We start from the raw sequence: 21,133 nt of genomic DNA, 5'->3' as shown, positions 1-21,133 counted from the left end.
TTGTTTCATACTAGTTTATTTAGGGTTTCATTTTCACTCCTCAATAGATTTTATGTATTTCTCATATGCTTCTTCACTCATTAATTCATCCAGTTCTGAAGGATTACTGAGTGCTATCTTGATCAGCCAACCTGCAACCAAAAAAAAGTATCATATTCCAAATTACCTTTTTAAAGAATAAAAGTCAGATTCATTCAAAATGTAAAATTTTTGAGTGCCTCAAAACTGATCTAGTATTCTTTATATAAATCACTCATTATTTATTCAAGGAGCTTTATATTTTAGCCTTAAGAATTCAGTTAATATTGTTGCATATCACAATTGAAAAGAAAACCAGAATAGATTCTACTATAATGGATTAAGAATGCTTAACCTCATGCCTATGAGAATGGCTAAAATAAAAACAGAAAACAAGTGTTGATGAGAATGTGCAGAAAAAGGAACCCTTGTGCACTACTGTTGAGAATGTAAACTGGTGCAGCCATTGGCAGTGTGGAGGTTCCTCAAAGTTAAAGACAGAACTAACCTATGATCCATTAATTGCACTACTGAGTAGTTATCCAAAGAATACAAAAACTAATTTGAAAGGATATATGCACCCCGAGGTTTACTGCAGCATTATTTACGATAGCCAAACTATGGAAGCAGCCAAAGTGTCCATCAGTAGATGAAGATGTAGTGTGTGTGTAAAACAGATTATTACTCAGCCATAAAGAAAAATATGAAGTCTTGCCATTTGCAACAACATGGATGGAGTTAGAGAGTATAATGTCAAGCAAAATAAGTCAGTCTGAAATACCACACTGAAATACCATATGATTTCAGTCACATGTGGAATTTTTTTAAAGTAGGCTCCACATCCAGCATGGACCCAACATGGGGCTTGAACTCATGGCTCCAATCAGCACCTGAGCTGAGGTCAAGAGTCGGATGCTTACCCGACTGAGCTACCCAGACACCCCTCATATGTGGAATTTACAAAACAAAATGAACAAAGAAAAAAAAAAAAGAGAGAAACTAAGAATCAAAATTTTTAAGTACAGAGAACTGATGGTTATTAGGGGAAGGTGGGTGGAGGGATGGGTTAAATATGGCATGGGGATTAAAGAGTATACATTTATTATGATAAGCTGCGAGTAATGTACAGAATTGCTGAATCACTATATTGTACACAGAAACTAATATAAACACTATATATTAACTATACTGGAATTAAATCTTTAAAAAAAATTTTTTAAAAAAGCCTTGAGTTGTCATAACCATCAACAACATTGAGAGATCCAAATATATAAGACCAGGGATAGCTAGCTTTAACAAAAGGAACACAGATACTGTAACTGCTGAGGTGAAGGGGAACAGGGAGCAGAAAGCACTACTAGTGTTAGAAGGGTTAGGTGAGGCAACAGAGAACTACAAACTAATCCTAATTTTGCAATTCATGGACAAAATGGAGAAAACTGCTGCTATTGCATTTCACCGAGTTATTAAGATGAAAATGTGACAAAACTGATTGAATAGGTATTATTCTGTTACCACCTACATCACACAATATGATTGGACACTTTATGTCTGAAGAGGTGAATACTTTGCAAGTGTTCATGAAGAGTCTACTACAGCTTAGTACTAAGAACTCTGAAGAATAAGGCGATGTTTTTATTGAGATCTTAAACCTAACCTTATATATTCAGTTAATCATATTCAGTTAACCTGTGTTTCCCTTTTTTAAAGCACAACATCACTACTTAGTTTCAAAAGTGCAAAAAGATGAAGTTATAATCTGCTGAAGCTTGCTTTAAATTCTAAATGTTAACTGCAGCAATAATCCTTTGAAAAAAATTCTAGCAACTTACCATCTTCATAACAAGATTTATTGACAAGTCCTGGATTTTCTGCAAGAGCTTCATTAATTTCAGTTACTTCTCCTGATAGAGGAGAGTAGAGTTCACTAGCAGCTTTCACACTTTCCAAAGCACCAAACTCATCTAAATTGAGAAAATTTAAACATTAAATATCAAAAGTCAATAACCTGAAAATATAAAATACAGAAGTAGTCACCTTTGATTCAGGATGATACCACATTCTAAATATCTTTAATTTAAAAATAAAACCACTGCTTATATCACCTATGAGAAGGGTATAAATATCTCAATAAAGTGGACCTGTTTTAGGAATGAACAACAAATGGTGACATATCTGAATACCAAATATGCTTTCATTCAGTATAAAACTCAATTTTCTTTTAATTTACTGTGGCTCCTAAAAAGCAAGTATCAGGAGATTCCAGTAATGGTGAAGTACCTCATGAGACCAGCCTTCCTGCAGATAGCAATTATAAACTCTAAACAAGATGAAAAACAACCATATGAAGGCTGTGAAGAGTGACCAAAGGTGGATTTAATCCTTAAAAGGGGGCCCAGGGCTGCCTGGCGGGCTCAGGAGTTTAGCGCTGCCTTCAGCCCGGGGCGTAATCCTTGAGACCTGGGATCGAGTCCAACATCAGGCTCCCTGCATGGCACCTACTTCTCCCTCTGCCTGTGTCTCTGCCTGTGTGTGTGTGTGTCTCTTGTGAATAAATAAATAAATAATCTTTAAAAAGGTGTGTGGGGGGGCAAACTGGGTGAGATCTTCCTTCATATAATTTGTACTAACAACCCCATTTAAAATGCACAGTGTTAACTAGAACACAGAGTAAAACCAGTCTTATTTGAGGGGTCAGAGGACGGAATGTAGGCCTGCCAAGGTGGCTAGAACCGAGGGCTGAAATCCTAGAAAAAAGGGGGCTATGGTTAAGAGATGACCCATAGACCTACATTTTGGGATAAGCAGAGAACCTATTATCTTCAGATTTTTAAAAAGCTCATCATGTATAAACACATGGGGGAATACCTGCAAAGAAATGAAAAATTGGGGGCGGGGGCACCTGGGTGGTTCAGTGGTTGAGCATCTGCTTTTTTTTTATATTTATTTATTTATTTATTTATTTACGATAGTCAGAGAGAGAGAGAGAGGCAGAGACACAGGCAGAGGGAGAAGCAGGCTCCATGCACCGGGAGCCCGACGTGGGATTCCATCCCTGGTCTCCAGGATCGCGCCCTGGGCCAAAGGCAGGCGCTAAACCGCTGCGCCACCCAGGGATCCCAAGCATCTGCCTTTTTGCTCGGTTTGTGATCCTGGGGTCTTGGGGATCAAGTCCAGCATCAGGCTCCCCACAAAGAGCCTGCTTTTTCCCTTTATGTATGTCTCTGCCTCTCTGCGTCTCTCGTGAATAAATTGAAAAAAAATGGAAATTTAAAAAGTGGACATTCTAGAACTGGAAAGTATAACATCTAAAATAAAATTCACTGGATAGCAATAACAGCAAAAGGGTCAGTTAATGTGAACAAAGAGCACCTTTTTTTAAAAAAGACTAAAAAATTAACAGAGCCTTAGTCACCTGTGGGACAACATCGAGTGATCTGAACTGAATGATTCTGAGAATACAATATACCCAAATTTGTGGGATATAGCTAAAATAGTGCTTTGAAGGAAATCATTATCTTTAGGTCTCATTTACAAAGAACATGTTAAAAAAATCAATGATCTCTGAGTTCTAAAGACACTAGAAAATGAACAAAAGCAGTCAATTCATGGAAAGGAGATAACACTTGAAAGAAGGGACAATAGTGGTGATTTTTTTTTTTAAATGGCATTTAGCCTGAAGACAAGACACCAATCTATGTCATTTGGGGCAGCCAAAGTTCTAAGAGGAAATCTCAGTCTTAATTGGTGTAAGGGACCAGAAGACGAATTGAGGCCACCATAACTAATAGAAAGTGAGGTGGGAAATCGTAAGGAGAGAGACTAAAAGGGAGAGCCCCAAATCCTATGTATAAACTCTGTCTAGGCCCTGAATGATGCCTGAACCATGCACGCACAGCTGGCATCCCAGTGAAGCCTAAAAGAATTAAACTTAGATTTTAGCTGCTACTCACTACAAGGGAGATGCAATTTACAGTTTGGGTAAAGAACGTACTTACTAAAAAGCCCCAATTTGCTACCTAAAGAAGTCAGAAAAATTAGAGCAAATTAAGTCTAACTTGAAGGAAGAAAACAAAGATATGAACATGAAATAAAGGGACTGTTAAGAATCAATGAATAAGAGATTTCTTAGAAAATATACAATGTTCTATACATAAATAAAAACATTAGTAACTTAGACATGTTAAAAATTAAAAGTTTATCCAAAAAACAGTTAAGAAAATGAAAAGGCAAAATCATAAACTATGACAAAACTTCACAAAATATAGATCTGAAAAAAATATATATAGATCTGAAAAGATTTGTATCTAGAATATATAGAATGCCTAAAAATCAATGGTAAAAAGACAACTCAAATAAATTTGGTAAAGGTTTGACTAGAGACTAAACACAAAAAAAGATGTGAGTGGCAAAAAGCACATGGAAGGCTGCTCAACAACACTTTGTTATCTCACTGTGGGATCTGCAGTGCCTAGAACTCTCTCATACTGCTGGTGAGAATGTAAAATGGTATAACCACTTTGGGAAGCTGTTTGTCAGTTTCTTATAGAGTTAAACATACAACTACTATACTACATGCCAGAAATTCCACTCCTATATGTATGTACCCAAGAGAAATGAAGACATCTACAGAAAGATTTCTACTAAAAAAAGTTTATAGATTTCTAACAGCTAAAAACTAGAAATAACACAAATCCATCAACAAAGGATTAAAAGGCTATATAATAGTACACTCTTCAGCAATAATGAACTACTGATCACTCAACATAAATCTCAAAATCATGATATTGGACAAAAGAAGCCAGATAAAATATAAAAACTGTGTGGTTCCTTTTAAATGAAGTTAAATAACAGGCAAATTAATCTATGGTGACAGAAATCAGAACAGGTTGTCTTGAGAAGGGTTTTTCAATCGGCAAGGTTTACAAAGTGTTTATGTTTGTCAAAACTCATTGTACACTTCAGGCATTTTCATTGTATGTAAATTTTACATCAATTTTCTAAAAGCCTTAGCAGAAAGTTTAAAGAGCATTCATTAGTTTAGATATATTTATGTTAATGTAAGTTTTTTAAACACAGCAGGTTTATGCTGCTCACTTGCTATTAAGAGATATTCAGAAAATGTTCAGTGAAATAAGAACTGTTCTCTAACAAGAAAAATGGACAGATAAAGATTATCAATCACAACAAGGGTCTTATAGTGACATTGGAAAAGGTTCCTGTGAAGACCTTCAAAATGGATATGACCTAATAATATATAACATATCCAGCTAGGATACTGAGAACCAGGAAGAAGAAAAAGTTCAAAGCAAGATAAATGATGGGGAAAGTTTAAGCAGAAAAAAATATGACCAATGTTGTCAAAGATACTTAGAAAAACAGATTGTTTACTGCCTCCAAGGAAAAACAGGTTTTACCTTCTCATCCTACTGTTGGATACGGCCATTTGAGAAAGTGATGCTTGAAGATTTTGCTGTCATTTTGTAACCTCTGGCACACTGAGGCAGAAAAAGTATGAAAAGAATTCATGTCCTTGATGACTCTTCACTATACCACTAAGACAATCCTGTTTCCATCTATCTCTAGACTTCTTGAAGGAGATAGAATAAACTCCAACTGTTCAATCTTTTAGATGAGTTTTCTATTACTTGAGTAAAAAGCACTCTAATTGATCCTAAGTGTAAACAGGTTGTTATGCAAAGTAAAGATACTTAAGGCATGAATAATATGCCAAGATGAGAAAAATACTCACCTTGTTTGTTCAGTTTTGTCCCAACTTCAGGCAGACTACAGTAAACAACATCTCCCAAAGCTTCCTAAAACAAACGAAACACAGACCTCTAAGAAATCAAATTAAACCTCCTAGTAAATAGGAACAAGCCAAACACTAACCTTCTATAATTCAGATAGTTCCTATTTTACACTCGAGGGACCACATTCTTTTGTTTTTCTTACAACTCTTCAAAAATGCAAAACTATTCTTAGCTCAGGACCTGCAAGAAAACAGGCTGCCAGCTAGCCTGGCCCACAAGCAGCAGTCATTCCTGTCACAAGCCATCCCATCAATATTCTAGGTCCTCTGAGAATAAACACACCTTGTGCTCCTCCATCTTTGCAGTTGTGCTTAGGCCATTTCCCCTGCTGTATTTGCTGAAATCCTACCCACTGATCTGTAAATCATCGTCCTCAGGCCTGGTACTCCCTGAAGACCTTGACTCCAAGTTAAGAAGTCAGCTCTCCATCAGGGGAGTTACAACCCTTGTGCTACTCAGATCACCATCCATCATGTACTGTTTTGTGTATAATTTCCCATGTAGGTGATTCTCGTATAAATAAACCGAGGAGGTGAAGACAGCGCCTGTACCGTATTGTACACAGTACCGTGTACTGGGCCACACATAGGCCAGTGAAGATACAATATGGGATCACTGGGAATAGCGAAATTAAGAGAAAAAGACTGGCTAAATAGAAGGTTTGCCTTTGTCTAGTCTGTGCCAATCTGGGTTTTCCTTCTTCATGCCCCCTGGTTGTGCATATGTTTTGTTATCCACAAAACACTGTCAACATCCCAGGCCTTCTGTTTCTCTTATTTTTCCCTTAACTGCCCCAACACCATTAAACATATTTCTTTCTTGAATAAGGTATGTTTACTTATAATTGTTAACCTTTTAATAATCTCTTAAAACACTATATACTGCCCTAAATTATATTTTGCTTGTTTACTTGATTGATGTTCTTTAAACATCAAAACAAAGAATAAGGGGCAGAATAATAGTTTTTAAAAGGCAGACAATCCAATTTAGGCAAGAGCAGACTGTTTTAAGTATTTCAAAACAATCCAATACCTGTGCAAAATTGCTGATTCCTACTGTTCCAATACCATTTTCTGTTGTTATCCATTCATGTTTGTCTGTGAATTTACGCACTAAAATAGAAGACCAATATTTCAGAAAAGCAGTGGTATCACTTCTTAAAAAGCACTTTTCATATCAATACTGTCAAAAGGCAAGACTTCTCTAGTATTTGTGTTTGACTCACTGACACCGACTTTTAGTAACATACTGCTGAGGAAAAACCAGATCACATGAAAAGACAAAATATCTTCTCAACAGTATCATTTAGGCAAAGATGGCCTGATGTGAATGGATACCTTGTGTATCTTTTGGAGATATGGTTATTCCAACATTAGTGTAAATTAAACATATAAACTATGTATACTTATTCATTTCTGGTCTGTCTTACAGAAGGTAGTCTGTCCCTCTGTAGACAGACTTGGGTTGAGGAAGCACAAATGCTCATAATGCTCATAAATGATTTAACATGAAAAAAAAAATGTGCCTGTTTAGGTGAAATTGACAGAAGAGGGCTTCACTGCAACTTGGTTATAAAGTGGAATCTTACATAACTGAAACTGACCTGCAACAATTATAATTTGACTAAGTTCTTAAAATTCCATTTTTTTTTTTAAGATTTTATTTTCGGGATCCCTGGGTGGCGCAGCGGTTTGGCGCCTGCCTTTGGCCCAGGGTGCGATCCTGGAGAGCCGGGATCGAGTCCCACGTCGGGCTCCCGGTGCATGGAGCCTGCTTCTCCCTCTGCCTGTGTCTCTGCCTCTCTCTCTCTATGTGTGTGACTATCATAAATAGAAAAAAAAAAAGAAAAAAGAAAAAAAAAAAAAAAAAAAAAAACAAAAAAAAAACAGAAAAAAAAAAAAAAAAAAAAAAAAAAAAAGATTTTATTTTCTATTCATGAGAGGCACACAGACAGAGAGGGAGAGAGGCAGAGACACAGGCAGAGGGAGAAGCAGGCTCCATGCAGGGAGCCTGATGTGGGACTCGATCAGGCCCGGGCCGAAAGCAGCGCTAAACCACTGGGCCACCGGGGCTGCCCTTAAAATTCCATTTTAATTGAATTCAACCTGCCATTGAAGAAAGTGGTCACTATCATTTAAAGAAACTTTAAGATCAGAACTCAACAGTCACCTCAGAGCTAAGGCATTAACTGGTGGAAAGTCTAGCTCTGCTCCACATTCAATGGCCAGGAAAAAAGACTGACCAAAGTTCGAGAGATGTGAAAAAAGCTATTTAGAATTTAATGTCAGAGCACTTGCTTTAAAGAATAAATTTTGGGGGCAGCCCCAGTGGCTCAGCGGTTTAACGCTGCCTTCAGCCCAGGGCGTGATCCTGGAGACGGGGGATCGAGTCCCATGTCAGGCTCCCTGGATGGAGCCTGCTTCTCCCTCTGCCTGTGTCTGCCTCGGCCTCTCTGGCCGCCCCCCTCTCCCCCCATGTTTCTCACAAATAAATTTTAAAAAATAATTTTAAAAATTAAAAATAATAATAAAGAATATTTTTTAAAAAGCATATGCTATTTTCTTAAATATACGTATCACAGTATGAGGCCAAGTATTTTTCCAAAACTAATGCATCAGAAATTAATAGACAATGGTTCATCAATTCAAATGCTTTTTTAGAGTAAGTCTTTCTGGTTCACTCTTATTCTTTATCCAAAAGATAGTTATACTTAAAACAGCATTAAATTGCTTTGATCACATAGCTATGATTAGAAGCAGAATGTAACTTACTGCTTTCTTTTCCCCCTAATCATTAAAAAAACTTTTAATTTCATAGTCTTCACTGGAAGAATTTCTAAAATGTCACAAAGGAACTTGCTTTGCTTCATTCCACTTGAAATACTAAATACTTAAGGTCAATCTGATCTTTCTGCAAAGTTTCTACTTGGTGTTCTGACTGGAATTCTCACCACCCCCCACCCCCCTGCCTTTTCTTGACTACTTCAAGTTGAGAAGCTCTTTTCTGCCAAAAAGCCTTCTGTAGCCTCCAGCTGGCTCCCACGGCATTCTGCACCACTCTCCCTGGACCGTGGCCCTACAATACACAGCACTTAAGGAGCTACACATATAGTCCTTTTGTCCATTCTCCCCAGGAAGGAGATGAAGCACAAAGCAAGCAAGAGCATTGCTTATTTCATTTTTATTTGTATTCTCAGTTCTAACACAGAGCTTACCACTCAGAAGTTTGTGAGTGAAGTAATTCTTTGTTTTAATTAAGTCAAGGAGATTCTGACCAAATTATCTATATAGGTATGTGGCTACACAACACTTAATTCTCCCTATCATGGTTACAACTCCAGAATTGGCTGATTACAATACCAATTATGAAAAGTTTACATCTATACCTTTTGAAAAAATTTTAAAAAAGATTTTATTTATTCACAAGAGACAGAGAGAGAGAGAGAGAGGCAGAGAGACACAGGCAGAGGGAGAAGCAGGCTCCATGCAGGGAGCCCGATGTGGGACTTGATCCCAGGTCTCGAGGATCACGCCCTGGGCTGAAGGTGGTTGAGCCACCCAGGGATCCCCTAAATCTATACCTTTTAAAAGTAACAACTAGAGCAGCCCGGGTGGCTCAGCAGTTTAGCGCCGCCTTCAGCCCCAGGTGTGATCCTGGAGACCTGGGATTGAGTCCCACATCAGGCTCCCTGCATGGAGCCTGCTTCTCCCTCTGCCTGTGTCTCTGCCTCTCTCTCTCTCTCTCTGTGGTCTCTCATGAGTAAATAAATAAAATCTTTAAAAAAAAATAAAACGAAATCTAAAAAAATAAAGCAACAAATGGACAACTATAAATATGACTTCTCTGAGACTGCGTATCAATTTGAGCCTTGCCATCTTGCCTAATTGTAAAGATAATCTTAGGAATAAGGTTGCTCACACTCAGTTTAGCAAATGAGCAACCACAAGTTTATATGAAAGACAGCAAGATTAGTAAGGTAAATGCCCGCAAGCCCACTTAATTTAAAGTCTGCAAGACTCTTTACAAGGCCAAGCTATTTAGGCTAAAGACAATGATTAGTTTAATTCTCCTTTAACCCTCAGCCCAATAGGATAAAAGTGGACAGGTCAGGTAAATAATTACTTTCTTACTGAGCCTTTAAAAACATCTTTGGCTTCAAAATGAGGTGTTTTCAGTAATTCATGAAAAGTCTGCATTTTCCTCCTTTCAGAGTCACTAATCAGGGGGCACCTGGCTGGCTCAGTAGTTGGAGCATATGACTCTTGATCTCAGGGTTGTAGTTCAGCCTCAGTACTGAGTGTGGAGCCTACTTAAAAAAGTATGTGTTTTAAAATCACTAGTCACGGGCGCCTGGGTGGCTCAGTGGTTGAACATCTGCCTCGGGCTCAGGGTGTGATCCCTGCTCTCTGCCTTTATCTCTGCCTCTCTGTGTCTCTCATCAATAAATAGATCTTAAAAAAATAAATAAAGTCAGTAGTCGGATAACAAAAATTGGCCAATTTTTACCTACTTGATTCTTTTTTTTTTTTAATTTTTATTTATTTATGTATTTATTTATGATAGTTGCACAGAGAGAGAGAGAGAAAGGCAGAAACACAGGCAGAGGGAGAAGCAGGCTCCATGCACCGGGAGCCCGACGTGGGATTCGATCCCGGGTCTCCAGGATCGCGCCCTGGGCCAAAGGCAGGCGCCAAACTGCTGCGCCACCCAGGGATCCCCTACCTACTTGATTCTATAATATTTAATAGCATTTACCAAATTCATTTCATCCGCCCAACAACTCTGTATGGTAGAAGTATTATCATAATACCTCTATTATGATAGAGGGAAAACAGACTAAGAAGTTAAGTGACTCTGCCCAAGATCACATAATTAGTAAGAGGTAGGGCTGAAATTGGAATTTGGGCCTCTGTTCTTAAAAACCCTGGTTGAGGGATCCCTGGATGGCGCAGCGGTTTGGCGCCTGCCTTTGGCCCAGGGCGCGATCCTGGAGACCCGGGATCGAATCCCACGTCGGGCTCCCGGTGCATGGAGCCTGCTTCTCCCTCTGCCTGTGTCTCTGCCTCTCTCTCTGTGTGACTATCATAAATAAATAAAGAAAAAAAATATTAAAAAAGAAACCCTGGTTGAACACCAGATCATGGGTATTGATATTCTAGACAATATTTAACTAGGTAACTGGAAAGTGCAAAAACCCAGCAACACTGAATAACCAAAAAAAAAAAAAAAAAGGTGCCTTGAAATTCACTTCTCTGCGATATGCTTTCCCTTTGTATTCAAATTGGTAATTATTGGTATGTGTCACCAACAGAACTAAAGGAAAGTGTTAGCAACCACAGAGAAGCATCTTTATGTTTCGGACTGGAGTAAATGTTATCAAACCTTCCATTTCCAAACAGGTTTCTAAAACAGTGAAATTAATGAGGCAACGGCCATCACAGACCTACACGCATCCCTAAGAAGCCTCAATTCCTGGAGGCGCAGGTGGCGTCTCATGCACTGGGGCTCGCAGTGAGGAAACTTTTCCTGCTGCAGTAACTGCGCTAAAGCGCAAAGTAGCACAGAAGCCAAGGCGGTCGTGGGCAGGGCCCCGGTTATTTCAACCCCAGGTCCGCGTGAGCCCTCATTTCTGTCCCAACACATTCAGGACCCGATACGGACTTTCGCAGAACGTCGGAGGGTCCAGAAGACTTCATCGCACTGTTTTTAGGAAACAGCGGAGCCTTCAAAGTCATGCTCACTTTTCTGCTAGTAAAAATCCAGCGCCAGTGCTTTCGTTTCCTGAAGTGCCCTTGCTCCGACTTTACCTCGGAGCTCTCAGCGACCCAAAGCCTACCATGCCCCGCTTCCAGGCCTATCGACGCGCACCCGCGGCATCACCACCTGAGGGCGCGGGGCTTAGCGACGCTGCGCGGTCCTCCAGCGGCGAGCGAGGGAGCCCGCCCCCGGCGGCCGCGCGTGTGCCCCGCGCTCCCCGGCCCGCAGCACCAGGGCTGCGGCGTGGGCCACGCCACCCGGAGGCGGCAGGCGCAGGGGCAGGGGCCGCGCAGCCCGCGACCCCGGCGGTCGGCCCGTCGCCCTCCGCAGCCCCGCTCGCCCCCACGTGCCCGCCCGCGCTTACCGGAGAGCAGAGCGGGGCCCGTGCGCAGCGTCCGGACGGCGTCCGCCCTCGGCCCCCAGGGCCGCGGCAGGCCGGGCGCGGCGGACACGGAGGCGACCCGCAGGCTGCACGCCGCAGCCCGCACGCCCCGCACCGCCAGGAGCGCCATGTTCGCAGAGGTGCGGAGGGCGCAGTGCGAGCGGCTCCGGCGCCCCGGCCGGCGGGGGCGGGGGCGGGGGCGGGGCCGGGGCCTGGGCGGCCGCGGACCGGAGAAAGCCGGAGCCAGCCGGCTGGGCCGGGGCGGGGGGCGGGGCCCGGGCGGGGGGGCGGGAACTCCGGGCCGGGCGCGGCCTCGGATAGGGCGGCGCGCGCGGAGGGGCGGGGACATGCAGAAGAGCAGGAGCCGCGGCCGGAAGGGGCTGAGGGCGAGGGGCGGGGCCTGGGCCGTGGTGCGGGGCGGGGCGGGGCCTCGTACCCGGGAGCCGCTTGGCCCGGGAGTGCACGCTCCGGTAGCGCGGGAGGGGTTCCCGGCGGCGATGGCTTCGCGGGATGCGCATTCCTGTGGCAGTGGGGCCCTGAGGTCTCAAGGAAGGTATAGGGTGTCCCCAGGCCTGTCGGAGGATCAAGGTCACCCGGAGCACGGCTCAGAGCCAGGTCTACGCGGAGTCATTCCGAAGAAGACAGTGGGGCATTGGCCAAAGGAGTTCAGACACGTGGTGTCTCTTTGACATTTCAAAATGCTGGAAACAGTCCGGGAACCCACGTTATTACTTTACAGATGCCAAGAGGCCTGGGTCCCCCACACGGACAGACCGAATCATGAAGCTCATAATGGTGCAAGGACTTGCCTGATTGGGTGGAGCCAGTCAGCCAATGCAGGAGCAATCCCAGCGTGCGCAGGTCCTTGCTTACCCAGCCAGCCCTGTGACCGGGGCCCCTCCAGAAAGGCAGAAGGCATGGCCCCATCCAAGGAGACAGAAAATAAGTTCTGGGAAAGGCCTCAACATCAACACAAATTAACTGGAGTGGGCGGGAATCAGCAAAGAAACCCCAGAGTGAAAAACATCTTAAGCTCCAGATCTTCATTATTCGGGGGTGGCCACCTAAATGTGTGTGTGTGTGTGTGTGTGTGTGCGCGCGCAGGGCTGTTTGGGAGACTCGTGTTGTTGCACCGAGCTTCCACGTCCCTCACAAAACGGGCATTGTCGTCAGCAGTCTGTGCAGTGGCTTGCAAGGGCTGTCGTGCTGCATTTTCCGTTCCCCTGCTATGTGCCTAGGACAGTGCAAACATTACCTTTTTAGTCCTCTCCAAACCCCGTTCTGATACCTATTACTTTCATTTCATTGGTGAGGAGCTGGAGGCTTAGAAAGGTTAAAAGACTTGCCCAGAGGGATCCCTGGGTGGCGCAGCGGTTTGGCGCCTGCCTTTGGCCCAGGGCGCGATCCTGGAGACCCGGGATCGAATCCCACGTCGGGCTCCCGGTGCATGGGGCCTGCTTCTGTCTCTGCCTCTCTCTCTCTCTCTCTCTCTCTCTCTGTGACTATCATAAATAAATAAATAAAAATTAAAAAAAAAAAAAAAAAAAAGACTTGCCCAGAAAGGAGTGGGGAAAGCATTCATAGCTTAGTTAAGCAGCTACTAGGTGGCAGTAGCAGGACTCGACCTCTAGTCGGATTCATGGTGCGCTGCTCTTAAGCTCTGCTGTACTTGCCTCCTTTGGGAGGCCGACTGGCTCACTGGTCTTCTCCAAACTCCAGATCCTGGCTAGCTTCTATAAGGTCAACATTCTGTTTTTATTGTTTTGGTATAAACCAACAGAGTATCCTACATGCCCTAAAATATTTATTCCCAGCTCGACTAAAGCATTTGGTGGGAAAAACAAGGTCACATATCAGTCTGTGGACCATATCTCACGATCTTCACTAAAACAATAGGAAATGTGTCATTTTTAAAAATTAATAAGCATTAGAATAATCAAAAATTCTCTTTTTTCGTAACTGATAATCTTTGTAACATCCATGGCTTGTGACTTGAAAAGTCATCTCAGCATGTTTGGTACATACAGACGCCTGAAACTTGCACATGGTTTTCTCTTTCAAGTGTCTTAAGAGGGACCCACTCATCCCTTTTTTTTTCTCTCTCATAACAATACAATTGGATGAGCTGCCAGTTTGATATTTACAGTCAGTAAAAGAGGGAAGAGTAGATGGGAAAGATGAGAGAGATGAAGAACTTACAACTTCTCCAGAACCTTTTGTTCTAAGATTTTCAGAATCTTAGAACTTTTCCTATTTAAAACAGACTATAGGGACCCCTGGGTGGCTCAGCAGTTGAGCATCTGCCTTTGGCTCAGAGTGTGATCCCGGCGTCCTGGTATCGAGTCCCACCTTGGGCTCCCTGCATGGAGCCTGCTTCTCCCTCTGCCTGTGTCTCTGCTTCTCTGTGTGTGTGTGTGTCTCATGAATAAATAAATAAAATCTTTAAAAAAAAAAAAAGTAAAACAGACTATATGAGGGTGCCTGAGTGGCTCAGTCAGTTAAGCATTTACCTTCAGCTCAGGTCATGATCTCAGGGTCCTGGGGTAGAGGCCTGCATTGGGCTCCCTACTCAGCGGGGAGTCTGCTTCTCCCCCGCCCACCCCCACTTGTGTGCACACACTCACATGTTTTCTCTCTCTCATAAATAAAATCTTAAACAAATAAAATAAAACAAACTATACATGTCTGGTCTCTGTACCAGTCTATCAGGACATGTGTGTACACCTTGCTATGGGGTATTTGATGAATATCTCTGCCCATATAGCTCATGTTCATATCTGGCACAATAAAGAATGGATGATGGACTTTTACTTGGATAGAAGACAATGAAATCCCCAAGGTTTTGCATATGTTCTATGTTGTATGGGTCTTTATAATAAAGGATCCATTGTTTTTGTTTTTGTTTTTAACTATCAGGGTAGGATCCTGATTTAACCGGCACAAAAACATTTAAGCTCTCATCCAGACAGAAGGCAATAGTTCAGTTCCAGGGTTAAGTTAGTCATCAAACATCCATGTTCCTCTCACCTTTCTATTCTGCTATGTTCAGATTATTCCCTATGGTCTCAAAATAGCTGCCAAAGTTCCAGGAGTCTTGCTTAAACCAGAAAATGTCTAGCAGCATAAGGCCCCATGTCTGTGGTGTCTCTTTATTATTAAGTAGACCTTTCCAGAAAGTATCCTGGAGACTTCATTTTTCATTTGCTGGAACTGGGTCCTGTGACTACCCTAAATCCCTCACTGTCAAGGGAAATGGATCACTATTACTAAGACATCAGGATTTGCCTTAGGTAGCAACAGGGTCACCTTCCCATGAGTCATGTGGGAAAGGAATAGATGTCTCCCTGAACAAAGTTGGGTTCTGATAGCAATGAGGAAAGCATGGGATGAATTTGGGGCAGGCAAACTGGAGAATCTGTTACCACAGATGAGTGAGGAAGAGGTACCAGATGGGTGAGCTGAAGAGGCTATGTGCTGTGCGTCCCCTGCATGGGGGAGGAGAAATGTGCCCTTATCCACACAGACACCTGAAAGCCTTTTCTTATTTAGGTCTGTGGTTCTCAGAATTTAGAGCATGGTTATTGAGTCTGATTATCAAGTCTGACTGCCCATTGGAATCACCTGGGGAGACTTTAAAACTATTATTGCCTGGGTCCTAGCCCAAAGGTTCTGATGCATTGGAATGAAGTCTGGGGAGTCTAGCATGCAGCCAAGGCTGAGAACCATTGATGTAAATCAACAATTCCCAAAGTATTGTCTAAAGAACACTAACTCTGACTAAGGTTGCTGCAGTACTGGATGCCTCAGAAGGGTTCAGGAGTCATTATACTCTTTATCTCTTGTGCTCATCTCATCCCAGGAGACTCACAGTGCCCATTTAGCATATTAAAAACTCTGACAATTCCCATGCTAAAGAACTTGTGTGACCTTTTTTAATCTAGCATTTCTCGCATTTATTTGATTCAGAAACATTTCCGGGGGAATGATGCCTGTTATGATGAATTTTGTTCCCTAAAGAGATATGTTGAAGTCCTAACCCCCAGTACTCACAATGTGATCTAATTTGGGAATAGGGTTGTTGCAGATGTAATTTGTTAAGATAAGGTCATAATAGAGTAGGATGGGCCCTCAATCCAGTATGACGAGACAATTTGTAAGATGAGGAAAAGAGGGGCGCCTGGGTGGCTCAGTGATTAAGTGCCTTCAGCTTGGGAGCCTTGGGACCAAACCCTGCATCAGGCTTCCTGTCCAGTAAGGTGTCTACTTCTCTCTCTACCCTTCACCCCTCCTCATGCTCTCTCTCAAATAAATAAAATATTAAAAAAAAAAGAAGAAGAAGAAAACCAGGACAGATACAAAGGAGGCCATGTGATGACACAGAGATTAGAATGTCTATAAGCCAAGGAACACCAAAGGACACTAGAGCTGGAAGAGAAGACTGTTCTCCAGAGTCTTCAGAGAGAGGATGTCCCCCCCTTGACACCTTGATTTGGGGCTCTAGCTTCCAAAACAGAGAATGTAAATTTCTGTTGTTTTAAGCCAACTAGTTTGTGGTACTTTGTTCCGGCAAATGTAGCCAACTTCTCTAACAGCCATTAACATCTCTTGGATAGATTTTGAGAAACCCTGAACTGGAATCATTCAGAACCAACCCCTGACCAACCAAGAAGATTAAATAGTCTATAGAGATGATTTTTACCCAAACTCCAGACAATATTTGTTTTATTTCTAGAAGGAAATACATTTGAACAAACAGTCTATCACAGTAGTGGTAATTGCATGTATCTGTATATATATTTATTTTTTTCACTTGTCAGACTTGGTGACTTTTCTATGCACACGGGAGAACATACAGAGAGACTATAGAATCACCAGTAAGCATAGGTCCAAGGCTCTGGCCATCTTCCTTCTAAAGATGTTCATGTGTGCATGAAGAGTTTGAACTTTGAGCGCAGCTGATGCAGGTGGAGGGGGCCCCCGCCTCTGATGGCTACTTGGGCTGCTCACTGCTGCTTCCAGGCTCCTCTCTTTTACGTTTAATAGCCAAGAAACCGAGTATTTTCATCAGTAACAAATCGACAATCTCTCCTTCTTCCGACAGCTGAAGGGGGGGAAAAAAAGCCCATGTGACATACCTAGAACCATCCTCTTTGGGGGCTTTTCTTTCTAAGGTGAAACCATGGCTTTATTGTCCAATTAGGTCTCTGCCAAAGTCACTTCACTCTTTAGAGTCTTTTTTTCTTTTCTTTTCTTTTTTCTTTTTTTTTTTTTTGTAGAGATTCTCCCTTTTCTGGGAATTCCAAGAGTGTGTGCTCCCACTTATTCCCCAGGAAGTTCCTTTTTTCCCTCTGATGAGAATAATAAAAATTCCTTCTACCACCCCCAGCAGAGGCTCTTACGAATTTATGTACAAAGAACCTTGTGCATTGCTGCTGGAAATATGAAACAGTGCAGCTGCTTTGCAAAGTAGTTTGCCACAGCTTCTCAAAATTTAAACTAGTTACCATATGACTTGTTGCAATAAATCTCTAATCCCAAGAAACACCTGGGTGGGTCAGTGGTTGAGTGTTTGCCTTCGGCTCAGGTCATGATCCCAGGGTCCTGGGATTGAGTCCTGCATCAGGCTCCCTGCAGGGAGCCTGCTTTTCCCTCTGCTTATATCTCTGCCTCTCTCTTTGTGTCTCTCATGAATAAATAAAATCTTTAAAGGAAAAATTTCTAAGCCCAAGATGGAGCTGGTCCTGCCTGGTGTGCCATGTCAGCAAACTGAAGTTTACAGAACTTTTGTGTCCCTATAAATGCTCCCCTGCCCAAAATGCAGTATACCAGGCTAGCCAGGACCGAAACACCAAGCCACTTCTGGGGTCTATACTTCTTTTCTATCTTACTCCAAACAAGGTTGACTCTGTGGCTCCAGCCAATCAGATCTTTTAAAAAAATTTTTCTCTTCCTTGTTCTCTATTCTTTATCCTATAAAAGCTTCTTGCCTTCCACCCTGTTTGTACTTCTCTGAATGGAGACTGTCTACTTCATGAAGTGTTAAAGTTTGTATCACTTAAGTTATCTGCTTTAATAATTTTTAACAGGTTCTCTGCTTCAGCTGTATATTGCAATCACATGGGAAGATATCAAAAATACCAGAGCTTGACTCATTCACCCAGAGATTCTAATGTACACGCAGGGCTGAGAATCACTGGACTGCCACCTTGGAAATCAGGAGACCCAATTCTGGTCTGTCCTTCATTTGCTTGTAGTCTCAAGAAGTAATTCCTTCCTTCTGGACCTGTTTCCCCTCCTATGAAATGAGGGCTTGGGGAGGTCTCAGTGTCTCTTAAATCCCCTTTATGTCTAATGCTACTCAGTATCTTCCTAGTTCAAGGTCAGGGACTGTTGAAAAATAGGCCAGAGGGACTCACCTGATCATTTTTTTGCTCCTCATTGAAGGCCACCAGAATGACAGAGATAAATAGATTCAGCACCACAAATGTCATGAAAATGATGCAGGACCCAATCAGGAAGGAGCCAAGCACTGGGCTGTAGTCCAGGACCTGTCAGGAAGAAAGCCGGAGTCATCCCCAGGAGTCCTGTGTCTCAGCAGTCACTTCCCCATAGGCACTCTCAGAGGGGAAACTGGTTCTCAGACTAGGCAGAGACTGGAACCAGGAGGGTCCCCTGCCGGATGGCAGCTGAAAGTATGGGCAGTCCATAAGGAGCTACCAGGAGAGGGAAAAGCCAACACCCCCTACTCCCTACTGCTACCATTTTCAAATATGGCTACCATTTCTGGCTAGGGCCGGGAACATTCCCTTCTAGATACCTCCCAGCTCAGCCCTCTCCTGAGTAGCCAGTACCTGATGTTCTCTAGTAAGCAGGGTCCCCGGGGCAAGCTACAGCCCTAGTATGGACGTGCCTGCCTAGAGGAAGGGGAACTTTCCTTTGTTCCCTGTTCATTGTTCAAAGCTGCCCTGTGCTTGCCAGGCCATGGACCCAAGGGGCAACATCTACCCAGGAGGAGGCACTTGAGGAGGGTGCTTTTTCTAACTTTCACAAAGGCTTGGTATACATGGTAGTGTCCATATCCCTCACCCCACCATACCCCATTACCTCCTCGTAGTTAAAGATTCCGAGCTGAAGGCTGATCATTGTTTCTGCTGCATCAAAGAGGGTTTTGTAGGAACGGAGTTTCCAACCAAATATTAAGTTTGACTGTTATGGAAAGAGTCCTCATGAACACAGAAGGAAACCAAGTGACCTCCCACCCCAGCCCCGATGCCTGTTTGACAGTAGAGTCAGTGTCCTGGGTCAGCCATATCCTTGGCCTGGCAAAGCCGTCTGTCCTTACAGGGGCTTGCAAGTGGGTGTGTGTACATACCCAGCTCTGTTAGGGGTGTGTATGCACCTCTGGGGCTCAGGCATCACGCACTAGGCCACTGTTGTGTTCACTCAGATGGTTGCTCTAAGCCTCAAGGATGAAACTGGGCTCTTTGAGGCCCTAACCTCTTTGCTCTGGGGCCGTTGGGTTGGATGACAAGAGGCTTCTGTCTGGGCAGGGCTTTCCCCACCGCCACTGTATTTCCTCCTTAGCACAGCATCCTTCCCCCCAAAGATTTCTGCTATTGTGTCAGGGAGGCCCAGCACTCCCTTGGCTCTGAGTTAGTGACTTCTGGTCCCAGGGGACACTGCAGTGTCCCTGCAGCTCCTGCACTGAAGATCAAGGACTGAATAAATCCACATGAATTAAGGGGTCAGGTGGAGTATTTTTGATAAAACCAGACTCTAGCTTTTTAGTATATACCCTCCACCACTGCATCAATGCACCTCACCCCATTTCTAAGGGTGAGAGAGGAAGATGGAGTAGGGTCAGAGATTAGGGAGTCAGGGTTGAGATTATAGGGACAGGAAAAGGATGAGGAATGGAAGGAGAGGCTTAGACAGGGAGTGGGGACCAGAATAAGAGGGATCATCAGGTTGTGTGGAGGTCAGGGATGGTGGAAAGTGAGATTGGAGGGGTTGGGGTAGAGAGTGGGTCAGGATTGAGGGGAGGGTCACAGAGGAGTGGGAGCCATGGTATAATGGAGAATGTGGACTTGGAGAGGATGGAGGGTATAATTAGATAGAGATCAAGATGTAGTAGAAGGCGTTTGTTTCCCACATTAATTGATAATAAAAGAGTTGACAGTGCAATGTTTTTTTCATTCACAAAGGAGTTGTGATTGCCAAAATGCTTTCAGTGTCCAGGGACTGAATGGAATGATTTTTGGCCCTAAGTTCACGCCCCAAGTGTAAGGCATCAGGCAGTGACATGGCCTGTGGATGTATCTGTCCTCACAATTCATCTCCACATCCCCCCACAAAGGGAATATTCTGTGCATGTCTGAACAATTGGGATGTCAAGAGAACTGGCATATCCAGGTAGGATCTAGATACAGAAAAGAATCCTTTATTGGAGGTAGTTGGCCCTTTTAGTCTTAGAGATTATTCCTCCTCACTCTTACCTGAGGTCTCCAGCCTTTGCCATGTGGGGTGGCCAGTTTATGAGCTCCAGCTAAAAAGCCTTGGACTCAGAAGATCCATCATCTCCCTCAGGTACCAAAATCTTCTTAACCCTAACCCTCAACTCCCCACCACTGAAAAGCCTTTGCTTCCAAGGAGACCAGCCCTGACGGTTTTACCAAAGGGACGACTCACCGCAATGGAGTAAGCCAGAAGCATGATGAGGATGACGATGATAAACCCCGAAATGTCCCCCCAAGCACGGCGCAGGGCTGATGTGATCATGTTCATTTTGGGGTTCAACCTGAGCAGATGCCAAAGCTTCACTGTGGACAGCAGTACCAGGAAGGCAATGATGTACCCAAGGGCAGCATCAGCCGCTGCTGTCTCACTGAAACTGATCCCCCTGTGGGACCAAAAGGGAAGACGGGATCTCAGAGACTATGAGTAGCTCACCCAGAGCTCATTTGGGATCAATTGAGCCCAGGATGCAGGATTGGATTTATGATGATCTCAGAGGCCCATCACGTCCCACAGTAGGTCTAGGAGGTAGAACTGGTCCAATTCCCCCAGCTAGGTGATGATGAACTGGTGATGATGGTGATGGTGGGGATGATGGTTATGATATGAATGATGATGATAATGAGGGAGGTGATAGTGGTGATAATGA

The 21,133-nt window shown here is 43.3% G+C and overlaps 2 protein-coding genes across 2 annotated transcripts in view; both read right to left on the bottom strand.

Annotated features, from left to right (window-relative positions):
* GCSH (glycine cleavage system protein H) lies at positions 1-12,183 on the bottom strand. The gene is made up of 5 exons (XM_041772887.1): positions 11,953-12,183; positions 6,864-6,943; positions 5,771-5,834; positions 1,851-1,982; positions 1-131 (listed from the first exon to the last, which is right to left on the bottom strand). Exons 1-5 carry the CDS (start codon positions 12,098-12,100, stop codon positions 34-36), a joined length of 522 nt encoding a protein of 173 aa, XP_041628821.1. The 5' UTR covers positions 12,101-12,183; the 3' UTR covers positions 1-33.
* Positions 12,184-16,960: 4,777 nt separating this feature from the next.
* Positions 16,961-21,133, bottom strand: part of PKD1L2 (polycystin 1 like 2) — an 87,436-nt gene continuing 83,263 nt past the window's right edge. Inside the window, exons 39-42 of the mRNA XM_041773043.1 lie at positions 20,659-20,869; positions 19,075-19,176; positions 18,387-18,518; positions 16,961-17,071 (exon numbers count right to left, since the gene is read on the bottom strand). Coding sequence (XP_041628977.1) covers positions 16,961-17,071; positions 18,387-18,518; positions 19,075-19,176; positions 20,659-20,869 — 556 coding nt within the window. The remainder of the gene's footprint in view (positions 17,072-18,386; positions 18,519-19,074; positions 19,177-20,658; positions 20,870-21,133) is intronic.

Source organism: Vulpes lagopus, chromosome 10, assembly GCF_018345385.1.
Source record: "Vulpes lagopus strain Blue_001 chromosome 10, ASM1834538v1, whole genome shotgun sequence".
Classification (NCBI taxonomy): domain Eukaryota; kingdom Metazoa; phylum Chordata; class Mammalia; order Carnivora; family Canidae; genus Vulpes; species Vulpes lagopus.
Note: the sequence above shows the minus strand (reverse complement) of the source record. Positions and strands in the feature narration are given on the sequence as shown.

Bases quoted from the DNA above. Each gene is read 5' to 3' on its own strand.
- GCSH (XM_041772887.1), bottom strand. From the start codon at position 12,100: ATGGCGCTCCTGGCGGTGCGGGGCGTGCGGGCTGCGGCGTGCAGCCTG. The intron at 6,944-11,952 runs GTAAGCGCGGGC...CTTCTATTTTAG, and splicing joins GGGCCCCGCTCTGCTCTCCG to TGCGTAAATTCACAGACAAA. The intron at 132-1,850 runs GTAAGTTGCTAG...TTTTGGTTGCAG, and splicing joins TAAATCTTGTTATGAAGATG to GTTGGCTGATCAAGATAGCA.